This window comes from Leiobunum rupestre, chromosome 6, assembly GCF_980474605.1.
Source record: "Leiobunum rupestre chromosome 6, qqLeiRupe1.1.hap1, whole genome shotgun sequence".
NCBI classification, from domain to species: Eukaryota; Metazoa; Arthropoda; class Arachnida; order Opiliones; family Sclerosomatidae; genus Leiobunum; species Leiobunum rupestre.
In genome coordinates this window covers 60157346-60171552 of record NC_143389.1, presented here as the reverse complement: position 1 = coordinate 60171552, position 14207 = coordinate 60157346, and the positions used below count along the sequence as shown (strand labels likewise).

The window sequence follows — 14207 nt, the reverse complement described above, 5'->3', positions numbered from 1 at the left end:
AAGTAGATAAGTCCATTATGAAAAGGGATAATAAAGCTAAACCCTAAACAAATTTGAAGAAATTTAAAAACTTACTAATAGCTCGTACCGATAGGTCTTCGAGCAAACAAAAAACGCGAAACTCGGACCAAATAGATCTTCGAGTGAAAAATTAAATTAAATAAAATAGCCAGAAATTCCAATTTATTCAAATTTGTTTAGGGTTTAGCTTTATTATCCCTTTTCATAATGGACTTATCTACTTATTCGCCAATTTTATCATCCTTTCCAATGCAGTCCATAGGTGGTTCTTTTTATCTTAACATTGCGTATATACTAATCACCACCACTCTCCCCCTATTCGGCTTTCCGTTGCTATGCAACTCGTTTTTAAATTTTTAATATTTAGGCTCAGTTTCTCTATTTGGCGTTATAGTCGCGAGCCAGATTTCCCGCACGGTACTGACGAGTCCCAAATAGGACGAAACCGGTCTTTCGTTGGATTTTCTGGCTATTTTATTTTATTTTACTTAATTTAATTTTTCACTCGAAGATCTATTTGGTCCGAGTTTCGCGTTTTTTGTTTGCTCGAAGACCTATCGGTACGAGCTAATAGTAAGTTTTTAAATTTCTTCAAATTTGTTTAGGGTTTAGCTTTATTATCCCTTTTCATAATGGACTTATCTACTTATTCGCCAATTTTATCATCCTTTCCTCGTAAGTGGACCACCCACGGGTCCTACCCTTTAACCCCCTTATCTCTGCTGACTACGCTACAAGATTTTACCTTTATAATTTCATTCGTAAAAAATGTATGACTTTAAGAACTATTAATATACTCTTCCGCTTAAGCTGAGTTTCTAATTTTCAGTGAAGCGTAACATGTATAGGTGGTTCTGTGGTACTAGCGCAAATTTATTAAAGGACGTATACCGTGAACATTTGGTGGAAACCCTGCCATCTGGACGTTGAGACATTTACCTCAGCACTCGGTCCGTCCCTTAAGTCAAAAATTCCTCACGTACAATCGCAATTCGCAAAAGAATATTATACTACACCCAATAACAAAAAGAGGGCTCTTTTGGAAAAACATTTTCTCTAATTCCAAGAAACTGCGTAAGCAATGATTACACCATAGACTAATTAACATAGGGACACTCCGTTCCCGAATATTTGCTTAGGGTGATTGTTAAATGTGCGCTCTGGTGGTATAGTTAAGAACTAACGGAAAACTAGGGTCAAACGGGTATGAAAAAAGGGGGTAATGAACATAAAGCTAGCCCATGTGGCCATGGAATACATACCATGTTGTGGCCCGTACAGTTTCGTTTTTCGGATTTAAATTAGCTAGAATTGTCCTTCTTAATTTAAAGTAAATAGAAAATGAATTTTTCATCATTAACTTATGAAACGATGTTCATTTCTCCACTTAAAAAAAGGGAAAAAGAATTGGAGGTTGATTTAGTTTCTGGTAATTACCAAGGCTTAATAAACAGCGTTTTTATCGCTTTCAATTTCAGAATTTCTCTATTGTAATATTGATTTTATTTTGAGGATTATGATGATGATTTAGGGTTTAGGGAATGGTATAAATAAAAACTCCACTCATATGCGGTTTACTGCTGTATCTTGAATCACTTTTACACGATTTACATACACAGAGTTTTTTTTATTTTTCCCAATAAAAATATAATCTAATGCTAAAAAAACATCATAAAACGTATTGTCGCGGCAAAAAAAAGACTGTTGTAAGAACTGAGATAAAACCATCTGCTATTTTTTACCAAATTCAGAAGTGATATTGAAAACTTCTAGATGGCGGTGGCCGTTTCCTTTTTGGGACGTTTTGACGCGAGTAAAATTCTGTCGGTGGGCGGGATAAAAAGAGGAAGACAATTTAACAAAGGTCTTTCGGGGTTCCCTATAGGAATAACATAGGAACGGGTTGTCCCTGTGTTAATTATTCCATGATTACACTTTGCCCCGAATATGCGAACGCGTTCGCATACAGACAGACCCTCAGACCTACAGACTGTAAAACCCCTCCTAGGTGACATAGTTCCCTCGGAGAGGTTAAAACTTGTTGAGGTTAACGGTAATAGTTATTGTAGGGAGCTGTTGGCTCGCGTGGCATGAAGAGCTTGTCACCACCCTCCTACGCATTGTAAACCCAGCCACCTGTTTAAGGCATTAAAAGTCGCTTGTTGACTTGGGCCTAAGGTGGGTAGCTTATTATTATATAAAAAATGGTGATTAATAAATTAATTTAGCCCTCTCGGAAGGGCCCGGTTGAGGTTCGTCCGTATCTGGATCGTCGTATCGGGATGGCATATCCCTATCAGGGGATGGTGATGTATCGTCGATGTCTTGTGCCCCAAGACATCCTCCATGTCGACATCGGGCAGATCGTCGCCTTCTGGGGAATCGAAGTCTATACTGCAACATCCGGTACGTTGTCACAGGAAGCCCCGATGCAGCAGTGCCTGTAGAATGATTTTCATCAATGCCTTCCTGCAGCTGCACGCGTTCCCACAACCCCTCTTGCAGCAGCAAGAAATCATCCACAAGAGGTGTTGTGGGGCTGCGTCTCTGGCCATCATTTTGGGGCTAAGCCCTTGTGACGTGGATATCCACCCCAGGAGAGAGGGTTCAGTGTGACTCCCAACCACGCCTGTACCTGTAAGATGATTCTACATGAGTAGTTGAATAGAAAATGATGAATGAGAATGTGTATTCATGAAGTGAATGCAAGGACAATTTGTACCTGATGGTATGTCCGCAAAAGGAGTGAAATCGAACAGCGTCTCGTGTAGGAGGTAGCCCGGCCAGATTGAAGCTGATTTTCGTCGCAGCCCTCGCGAATAGTTGGTACCGCAGCTCGTCAAGATTGTTTGGGTTGGGGTTGCCTCCGTATAGAGCAATTGCGACTCACTCTCCTGCTGCTGCTATCTCGTCAGGTGTAGAGTTGGTGTCGAGAAAAATAGCAGCTTCCTTTTCAACGTCCGGATAGGTTAGGTTATAAATGTGCTACATGTGGGTCGCATTCGTTACGTCACACGAGCAACACTATAGCACACTCGGAGTCTCAAATTGTAGCAAATTCGGTCTAATTTAAGGTCGTACTTCGTAGGTATTATCGAAAAACTAGTCCTTTAGGGTTAAAATCGCCAAAAACTGAAGTAAAGTCGAAAATTTCGCGGTTTTTCTGATTTCTGACAAGGTTGCGTTCGGCGCTCGAGGTCTCAAACCTGGATTTTTCCTGGGCCAACATCAAAAACAAGTCAGCAAAAAATCAGAACTACCGGATTTGTCGCAAGGTACCTCCCCTTTCAGGCGACAAGGTTACTGGACCTTTAAACCAAGCTTTTAGTCGACAATAGTTTGAGCAGACTATATGTTAGAAGGATAGGTAGCCCTCCAACCAGCCCGTGTTTTCAAAACGCCGGCAGCGCCGTCGATATTAATTGTGGGACGTCTTGTTTCTATTCCCTCAAGAACAAATTTTGCCGGTGCTTCCTCCATGTTTGGTCCTTGACGGAATCTAAAGACGGATTCTCTATCGCGCATGACCCACCGACGGCGCTGCCATTTTTCGTCCCTCGCCTCACATCCTTCTAACATATAGCAGAGAGTGTAAAGATTATGAGAGGCGTCTCTTCCTATTCCCGTAACGTTAAAATTTCGTACAAGATTTTGAGAGCACGCGCCCATAGGAGAGGTTACGATACTATCCGACACACGATGTCGCTACTGGAAATTTTTTAAATTTTGTAAACATCCGGAAAGTATTTTTCATCAGTCATGGCTGTTAAACATAGTTGAATTATGCTAATTTAAAATTAATAAAATTCAATTCCATGAAAAATAAAGAAACGTAAGTACAAGAAAGCGGACTATTTATAATATTTTGATACTAAAAGAATTAATTTGTTTGATTAACCAAGGAAATTCATTGGAAATTTTATGAAATTGCCGAGGCTTAACGAGAACAGAGCGGTATAACTTAAGTTAAAAAATACGAGGAAACATTGAAGTTGGTAAAATGTGATTAATATTGTATTTTTAACAGTTTCCTAACTTATCTTTTCTGGGTTTTCATGTATTCATGGTTGAGATCTTGTTTTTTAAGGGAACTATGTATGCAGAATTCTATGAAAAAAGATATCATGTTTTGGTAAGCAGTTGCACATGGAGAATCTTCATTAGCTTTAAAATATTTCTTGTCAATTCTTTGAATGATGAATCTCTCCAAACGTCCTTTAATATTTGTCATGTGCGATAAAAGCTTAAAACTGGTGTCAAATACTTCATTTGTCTCCGTTACAAATTTTAAGAAACTATTAGTTGGTACGATGAGGCTGCTGAACAGCTGATAGAAGAATTCTTTGCTGGTTTGAAAGCTTAAAAGTAAAAGAGCAGATTTGTTGGGTCAACAATTGGATTGTATTTTTTGAGTTGACTTATGCAAGAAGAGCATTGAAGGTTTGAGTAGCAGCGGTGAATTAGATATTCTGAAATGTAACTAAGAACATTTTGTTTTAGCAGGTTTGGACTTTCAATAGATTTACAAAATTCTAAGTCTTCATCGGAACATTGCCCCTGGCTTTGCGAGACTACAAGATTTTCAAAATTGGAGAAATCTTCATCCGGTCCTGGAGTTGCAGTTTTAAAAGTGTCAATGTTTAAAATGAACTCATCCAAATCATCAATGCAATTAGAATCCGGTGGTTTCAAGAGATTATTACAGAGGCAGCCCTGTATGCAGCTCGAAATTGTTGTCTATTGGGATGATCACGGTTGCCTCCTTTCTGTCTTATAGATCCAAGAAAATTATCTACAAAATCTTGGCTAATCCTGTCCGTTAATAAAAACTTAAAACCAAAATTATCATTTAGATCTTCCCAGAGGAGTAGCAAGGCTTGAATTGAAATTACCATTTTCTAAAATTTCCAATGGTGTAGAGTCATTAAGACTGAAAATTGTTGGCACAGCGGATGGTGTGAGCCTATTTTTAGTTCTAATATTCATGAAACTGGCATCAATGAAATGATTCGCGCAAATTCTATGGTTAACGTGTAAATATTCCGTAGTTTTATTTGTAAGCCCATCATTATTTACAATTTTCAGCCACAAAATAGAACTAAAATTTATATTAAGTTAATATGCCAATAAGCCTATCTAATGAAAATGCGAATTTACCAGGCTTTTTCCTTTGGAAACTTAAAAAAAGATAAACAAGAATTTCTTGTTTTCGATATTTTACAATTTAAAACGGAACAATATACCCCAGACATACTAAATTATTTAAAAACCTTGTAAAACTAGCATTAAAAATCTGGAAAGTTTTTGCGTCTCTTTTAAACCTAACATCGAAACGCACGCGCTGTGAGAACGGCGCCACTGGTGGCGCCATCGCTCTTACGGTAGTAGTGGACATTTTTGGGAAAAAAAAAGTTAGTACGCTTTTTTGAAAGAGAGACGCCTCTCATAATCTTTACACTCTCTGCATATAGGATCCTTGAGCCACGGCCAACTTTGATCTCTCGCGCTACAACGGCCATCTAATTCTTTGACGTTTCTGTGTTAACCTATGAGCAAAAGATGTGTATGAACAGTATGACGTGAGCGCCCCTAGCGGATTATTATTTTTAGAATAGTTTTTGCATTGAAGCCAATATAAAAACCAAGCGTGGCGCTGAACTCCTACACGTTATAGTACAGTTTATAGGGGGAAAATCATTGCTCGCGGAATTTCGACGAACGTGTTGGCCGCTGTAGCGCGAACAGCGCGTGATCAAAGTTGGCCGTGTTTGAGCAGACGATGAACTCCAGTCCATATTTTTTTTAAACTGTAGAAAAATGGACGGCAATATTTCTAATAGATTTAAAATTAATTTAACTGTAGCTTCGGGATTTGAGAAAGTTTTGCAAGAGGAATGTATGGAAAAATTAGGAATTATAAGTAAAATTGTGAGAGGCCGTCTAATTTTTGAAGTTGGTAAAGATGACTTGGAGAGTGTAAGTTGCAGTGGTGAATTAAATTACAACCACACTTTGTCTGAATATTCAACTTGAATTTATGCTCTAAAGGTTTTAAACTTGAAAGGCGCTGATAGGATATTCTTGGTACTTTACCCTGAATCAAATGTAATTTATCCGTCTTTGGAAGATGATCTGCTATTGTTTTTCAAGGAAAAATTCAATGAAATTGATTGGTCCAAATATCTAAATATCTGGGGTAGCATCTCAAATCAGACACTTCCCGCTGTTGATCTAACTAAAGTCATGGTCTGCAGTGAAAATCCTCGTATGGTCAAAGCTGAAAATGAACAGAAATTTTCATTTAAAGTTGACTGTACTCGAAAGGGTAGCAACCATAAATTCAGTTCCAAAGACGCTGCTTCAACGTTTGGGTCAGTCATTTGCAACAATTTTCATTGGTCAGTAAACCTGACAAATCCTAATTTGATCATCTCAATTGAAATCAAAGATGATACCCTAGCAATTAAGATACCACTAACTCCTAAAAGCTTACATAGAAGAAATTGCGTGAATTTGGGACCTACATCGTTACGAAATACAATTTGTTACAATTTATTGAGGTAATTTTTTATAAAAATATTGATGGTAGCAGTTTGCATTTAAGCATATTTAGCTGGTGCTATTAATTTTTTATTTTTTTTTTGCAATGTAGTATTAACAAATTTTTCAAAAGGTCTATATATATTTTATTTAGGTTGTGCTCTATCGAAGATGGTGATGTAGTTTGTGATATCATGTGCGGCGGAGCTTCTATACCAATTGAGGTAGACTTTAGTCTACCAGTCCCGGCTGTAACACAATAAACAGAGTCGAAGAATTTTGCTTTTAGGGAGCTTTGAATTGGATTGATTCTTACCATATTTGCGGAGACAATCATCCCAAGGCCATTGAGAGATCCACAGACAACATAACACACATTAAAATCTCTGATCAGAAGTATGGTGTATTTCATAATATTTGTTTTTTTATTCCAGACTTAAACAATCTTGTTTCAGGAAAGGACCATTAGAACTTATAAAGTGGGATGCAACTGGACTACCACTAAAAAATAGTGTGGTTGACGTTATTGTAACTGATCTAGTAAGAACCAATATTTGGGTCCTTTTAAATGACAATTCGATAATAGTATTACTCTTTCAGCCGTTTGGTAAGAGGAGTGGTTCAAAGAACCAAAATACCACCTTATATCCAAAAATTTTGAAAGAAGCAGCGAGAGTCAGTGTTGTTGGACAAGGGCGTGCGCTTTTCCTAACTAAAGATTTGACGTCTTTCAATTTTGTAATTTCCATCTATCTCATTTCTCTCACTTCTGAAACTTATTAAAGGTGATAATTTTACAGGCGATGCAATCGTATAAACATCTATGGAGGCTAACTCAAAGGTTTGTTATAAACTTGGGAGGTTTGTCGCCAACTGTATATCTGTTGCAAAGAAGTACTCTAAGTTATGATTCAAAATAAAGTCTTTGTGAACTGTAATATTTTTTACTTTTATACTGAGGGGCGTGCCAATGTTTTTACATTAGCGGGTGCCAAAATTATATTATAAGCTCATACCTTGTTAAATAGGCTGCGTCCGAAAAAAAGACGAGAGATATAAAACAAAACACAAGGGTGTAGAATGTTTAGTCAGGTTGGCAATAAGTATATTGAGTGAATTACACCTCTGTGCAAAGTCTGCCCAGGGGAAAAGTAGCGGCTGTGAAATAGAAGCATGGGCCAGTCGCACCCGCTGCCCCCGTATTTGGCACTGCCCTGCATATACTAAGTACAGGGCTGCCACACGTCAGATAATTTAAAAATGGGATTAAAAAGACAGGGGAATAGCTCTTTATATAAAATACGAGAGGTCACGTGATTACGTTAGATTCATCTTGCAGTTAAATTAGAGAGAGCGCGCATATTTGTGTTTTTGTTTAGCTCCGGGGGTCCGAATTAAAACGTAATAATTAGATTACTTTGGAATTTAAAATTGTCAAAATTATTTTAAGCACTAAACAAGAGGCTGTTTTACACATCAATATTAATTTAATAAGTTAAAACAAGAATGTATTTATTTATTCTCAGGGAGAATGAATATGTCGAGATTATTTTTGGCGTTTCTCCAATTCCACCCGTTGGGTCCCCCGGTATGCTCCTCTGCTTTAATAAAATCAAATAATACTGCAATCTCATTGGTTCTTAAAAATTACGTTTTTCGACGCGATTAACGCTGCGAAGACCGCCTCCTTTCCCCCCCCCCCCCTTAGCGTGACGGGGTTAGGGCCTCAACGTGTCCGTCGATAGTCTCGACATATTCATTCTCCCTGAGTATAAATAAATACATTCTTGGTTAAAACACAACAATAAAACAGTTCAGCTTGAAATAGCGTGAAACTAGACAATGGCCACTGTAGTCTTCCCCCTTAACAATGGGGGAGACAAGCCTAAATAAGTAGTTGATGAATTTGGGTAAAGAGGTAATCGTAGGGTGGAATTCTTCGATTAAAAGTAAAGTTGGTAATATTTATTTGTAAATAATATACTTAATATTAAAAAATTTATTAATTTAATAATAATAAAACTTTTATTAATTTAATAATAATAACATTTTTATGAATTTAATAATGATAACATTTTTATTAATTTAATAATAATAACATTTTTATTAATTTAATAATGATAACATTTTTATTAATTTAATAATAATAAAATTTTTATTAATTTAATAATAATAATAAATTTTATTGATTTAATAATAATAAAATTTTTAAATAATGATATACAATTTGGCTAGTTAAAGAACAACAAAAATTACAAAGGAGTTTTTTATGGGGGCCTCTTAATCACGCCTCACCCCTCTAGTTATAGAGGGATTGAGGCTGTTATTTTCATTCTTTACGTTATCGGTGGTGGTGAATACACCGCGGCGCTAGCTCCGAAAGAGACTCCGTGAAAAGTCGATTTCTAATTAATCAACGGCACTCTATAAAAAAATATAATTAATACGTCGTTCGATTGGTTTTACAAGGAGACATCCCGAAGTGTAACCCACCGATTTTGTTCAAACTCGGGGGATTGGTAGACCTTCGTGTATCATGAAAAATCCTAAAGGGAATTTATTCAATGGGCAACCGTTTTGCCATGGCAACGAAAAATGATTTTGACAACACAAAATATTAAATTTTCCCATTGAAAATAACATGGGATTTTGATCTCAAATTGATCAACAGTTGATCAATTTTGATGTTTTTTTTGTCAATTTTTATCAATTTTTTCTATTTTTGACATTTTCGAAATATTGAAATTTGTTCAAATTTTTCACAGGGGGGTCCTAGGAATCGGTCAGAATCCCATGTTATTTTCAATGGGAAAATTTCCATTTGTTGTTGTCAAAAACATTTTTCGTTGCTATGGCAAAACGTTTGCCCATTGAATAAATTCCCTTTAGGATTTTTCAAGTTACATGAAGGTCTACCCATGGGCAAACTTGGTCTACCAATCCGCCGAGTTTGAACAAAATCGGTGGGTTACACTTCGGGATGTCTCCTTGTTAGTTCCCTCTATCTAACCAAAGCAGCGACGTTGTTATTAATCAATGGGGGGTTTAAATCCCCCAATTGCTGAAGTTACTTCTCATCAAAAAGGTTTTTCACTCCCCGAATAAAAGTTATAAAACTGACGTAAAAGTCCCCGCGTAACTGTCAATTCTCTTCGGTGGCGCGCGTAAACGATTAAATTGATACGGCGTTCAATCGGTATTAGTTCCTAGCTCTATATAACTCTACTAGTGCCGAACCTTTGTTGTTATTCAAGGTGATTTTTCGCTTCCGAATAAAAATTTTACCCAAAAGTCCCCGCGAAACAAATTAAACGATACGCACATGAATGGGGTATTAAAAACTATCTCAGACTCGATACCCGTTTGGGCCCTTGAATTCTCAGCGACCACTTAGGCGACAAAAATGAACGATACATCTATGAATAAGAAATGAAAAACTCTCTCGATATCATTTATTTTTTGTCTAAACATTCAATAAAATGTTCTTTAGAACTGTATACAAACCCTATACGATTGTTATTAGTAGGCAGGTCGACATGATCTTCAACCTTGTAAATAGTCTTTTAAAATTAAATAAGTTCAGTATTTTGAAACCGTCGTCAATTATTTTTGGTATTGTGTCACGAACATAATTTGGTCCATCGAATCGGATTCGGATCACAGCGGATAATTAGTCAGATTTCTTGCTGTCACCGGTATAATAATAATCAGCTAGGCAGCGGCTAATACCCAAGGCACCACCTTAGGCCTAAGTCATCAAGTGACTTTTGAAGTCATTAATTCGGGTGAACGGGTTACAATGCGTAGGAGGGTGGTTGCAAGCCCTTCATACCACGCGAGCCAACAGCTCCCTACACTCACTATTACCGTTAACCTCAACAAGTGTTTATAGTGTCCGTTCATCGTGGGAAGCAGTATCACCATGTGTCAGAATTTATAGCCCGGTGTACCGGTAAGATTTAAACGACAAGCCTGGACAGGTGACAAATCCAGCATGGGTAGTAGTACCCTACTACTGATGGTCTCACCTTTGACGCAAGCCACTCAACACAGCAGAAAGAGCAACAATGGGACGACCAACCCCTCACTTCGCACACAGCAGTGGGAATAAGAGCGGATCCTCTTGCAACGCCAGCCGACACCCCACCTACGTAGGTGGAGAGTCAAACCCTTCAGAAAGAGCGCCTAAAGGGGAACAATGGGCACACAGCGGTCCGCATAACCCAGCACAGCTGGCACCGGATATCCCGGTGGACTCCAAAAGGCCGGGAGACGGGACCACTGCGCCTCATACGGAGACCCACCGCCCCACAGCAGGCAATTCAATCCTCCGAGGCAGCCAGTTTGCATGGACACTCTCCGTTAGCCTAAGCCGAAACTTAATTACCAGCCCACACCTGACCGAAGTCGGAGGTGGAGATAGGACCATTTGAACGGAGCTAACATCTACCAGTGCGCCACCGCCCTTATGGGTTTCAAGAGCCGAACCCTGACTCCCCGGTAAAGCCACCAGTTATTGCACACTCCGACCCCTGGAGGGCCAGCAGTATCACCAACTGAAATCATTTACACCTATCTCGTTAAGAAACGAACGATCAAGGGACAACTTACGAGGTTGGAGACGGTGGTAACAAATCATGCCACTGTACCAATTACACCCTTCGCAATCTCAATCATTGGTGTAGATAGATATTGTCGGTAGCCAGCTTGGACCATTCCACCGCAGTGGACGGATTAGAAATTCTGTTGTGTTGATGCTACGGGAAGCGCAGTCTGCTGGGTTATATGTGCCCGGAGCGTGATGTCACCAGTGGTGTAGTCGGGCCAGGGCGTCACCCCGGTGATTTTTTTCAAAGGCAGGGCGCCGCCCCGCCTTGGTTTTTCCATTTTGCCAGGGCGCGCCCAGCCTCTTTTTTTTCAACTTGCCAGGGCGTGCCTCGCTTCTATTTCCTAAATAATTTTTTTCGAATAAAGGGGCGTGTGAATTTAGTTTAAATTTTGCCCCCAGGAAAATACCATAACAATTTCAAATAGTTACCTAGGTACGGCCAGCTTCGATCACGCTAAATATTGAAGTTGGACGTACATTTATAGCGGCCGGTACAGCCAACTTCGATTAGGCGCGAAATCGAAGTTGGCCGTACCCAGGTAGCGCCCCGGTTCTTTTTGTTTTAGGACTACACCACTGGATGTCACATATTGACTTTATTCCCGACGAGCGTCTTCCATCGTTGTGGTGGTGATGCCAACCAGGGCAGTATGATCTGGCTATCACTCCAGCAATGGACTTCTGATATGGAGAACGGTGGAACAGAGTTCTAGTTTGGGTAACGTGATCTGCTTGAGCGGAGCGAATCGGGTTTTTGCGACGATCAGTTGAACAGTGACCAGTGATAGTCTTTAAATAGACCGCCGCCGCATACGTTTTCTCCGACGCATCGCATAAGCCATGGAGACTCGATTTGTTGGAATGAGGTTGACTGACAGTGTATTTTTCTCTACAAACCTTGTTCCAGGGCAACATTTCAACAAGCTGGGCAAGCGTAAAGACATTTTATAAAATCAACAATTAGCCTTTTAGGTTTACATAGAGCCACGTAGCGGCCAAAGCGAGAAGCTTAAAAACTACTGGATTTTCGTCTGCTAAGTAGACGCTTTGGTCTTTTATCAAGGAAAATAGTCTGCTTAGCAGACGAAAATCCAGTAGTTTATGAGCTTCTCGCTTTGGCCGCTACATGGCTCTATGTAAACCTAAAAAGCTAATTAGCAGTTTAATGTTACAAATAACTTGCCCCTTATGACTTATGACGCACATTGAAAGAAATGCAACGAAAACGGTAGGAAACAAGTTGGCAAGCCAAAATATACCTCTCCTCGGAAGAATTGTCCCTAGTGGTATTAATTTCTCGAGATAACCCTTAAAGATATATGTCCGCAATTTAGAGTTATTTGTTAAAAATGCTATCCCAGTTCTATCCCGCCCGGTATAAAATTTTAATTATAATTAAAATAATTGCGACGAAACGACCAATTTTAATTTATTCAGAATATCATAAGTTAAGTAGTTACAGCAGTGAGTTAGATGTACTATAACAATGCACAATTGAATTACACCCTTTTTACGGTACAAGTTTATCAGTTGAATATAATACGAAGCAAATTTTAATGAAAGAAATATCTACAGAGGGTATTATAACGACCGTTCGCTTATTTAATATTATTTGGTTTATAATTTTAACGGACTCGGGCCGATTTTAATTAAACGATAGATTATCGAAATTTTGTTAAAAGAATATTCCCTAGGGCCGCGCGATAAATTTACGAGATTAATTTCCCGTCGCCGTTATATCGAAAATTTATTTGGTTCGGGATTGCCAGAACTGTAATGTCGTGGGCGAGTGATTAGAAAATAAAATTGCAACCTGACTTATGTAAAATTATAAATGTTTATTTTTATTCAGAACAGTCTCTGGAACGTTCTAGATTTAACTTTCATCAATAATCCAACAATATATATCCCTTCTACGTAATTATACAGAACTGGTACTCAAGTGTCTAAGACTAGATTAGATTTGTCTTAGTTCATCGAGATTGAAACATAAACCAAAACGCACTTACTAAAAGTAATTATCATAAATTATACTGAGTAATTTTAAACTCTGTCTTTATTAACAGCTGACATATGTTCGCTACTAATTACTTCCAATCTACTTAATAAGCCTCACAGGTTGAGTTGATAATTTCAAGGGTATAATTAGGTTATTCCAATTCAAAAAATAATAACAATCAATTTTATCTTACATCTGACTTGAGTTAGTTCACAATTACTTTAACACTTTCAGTCTTAAACACGCACTGTTCATACACTTAAGTCTATTCACTCACGTTCCAAACGCGAAACACAATTGAACTCTTTTCTTGACCGAAGACCGAACATACTAATTACAACCGCAAAGTTCGTCATAACGTTTGACCGACACCAGGACCCCGTCCTGTATTAGTTCGTCTGACAGCCAAGAACTAAGAAAGAATAGATCTTCTATATTGACGGCAACGGCCTTATATACTTTTATTTTGTGTTTGTTTTTTACCCGTCGAGATTTGACTAAAGTTCGAAAATTGAAGAGATTATATTTTTTACCCGGTTTGATTGATAGTTCTCCACACGGTGGCGCTATATTATTACTTTGATTTAATTTCCGCGGGAGTTTTGAATAATTATCCTTTTTCTAAGCGTTATTAAAAGGTAACAATGAACTACTTTTTGTGTTTTAACGAAATTTTGTTAAGAATTTAATAAAACAAAAAACCGTACCAAAGAATAAACAAACAAAGTTCAATAAACAATATATACAGATATTGTATTAATCCGTTTAGTAAAAAAACCCGCCTTATTATAATGGTTTTAATATTTTCCCTAAGGAAGTCAATGGCTCGGCGATGAACTATCCGCATTGTTACAATGCGACCCGAGTTCAATTCCTGATCACGATTAAATTTTACATTAAAATACTAAAATATTTAATTAAATATAAGATTAATAAAATTTATAAATATTTAATTAAATATAAGATTAATAAAATTTATAAATATTTAATTAAATATAAGATTAATATAATTTATAAATATTTCATTAAATACAAGAT

General features: G+C 37.8%; 1 protein-coding gene across 1 annotated transcript; it reads left to right on the top strand.

Moving 5' to 3' along the window:
* The first annotated feature begins 5811 nt into the window (after positions 1-5811).
* LOC149942897 (tRNA (guanine(6)-N(2))-methyltransferase THUMP3-like) lies at positions 5812-7709 on the top strand. The gene is made up of 7 exons (XM_090178071.1): positions 5812-5997; positions 6070-6581; positions 6716-6785; positions 6851-6957; positions 7017-7101; positions 7162-7299; positions 7362-7709. Exons 1-7 carry the CDS (start codon positions 5839-5841, stop codon positions 7479-7481), a joined length of 1191 nt encoding a protein of 396 aa, XP_090034197.1. The 5' UTR covers positions 5812-5838; the 3' UTR covers positions 7482-7709.
* The last annotated feature ends 6498 nt before the right edge of the window (positions 7710-14207 follow it).

Bases quoted from the DNA above. Each gene is read 5' to 3' on its own strand.
- LOC149942897 (XM_090178071.1), top strand. From the start codon at position 5,839: ATGGACGGCAATATTTCTAATAGATTTAAAATTAATTTAACTGTAGCT. The intron at 5,998-6,069 runs GTAAGTTGCAGT...TATGCTCTAAAG, and splicing joins GTAAAGATGACTTGGAGAGT to GTTTTAAACTTGAAAGGCGC. The intron at 7,102-7,161 runs GTAAGAACCAAT...TTACTCTTTCAG, and splicing joins ACGTTATTGTAACTGATCTA to CCGTTTGGTAAGAGGAGTGG.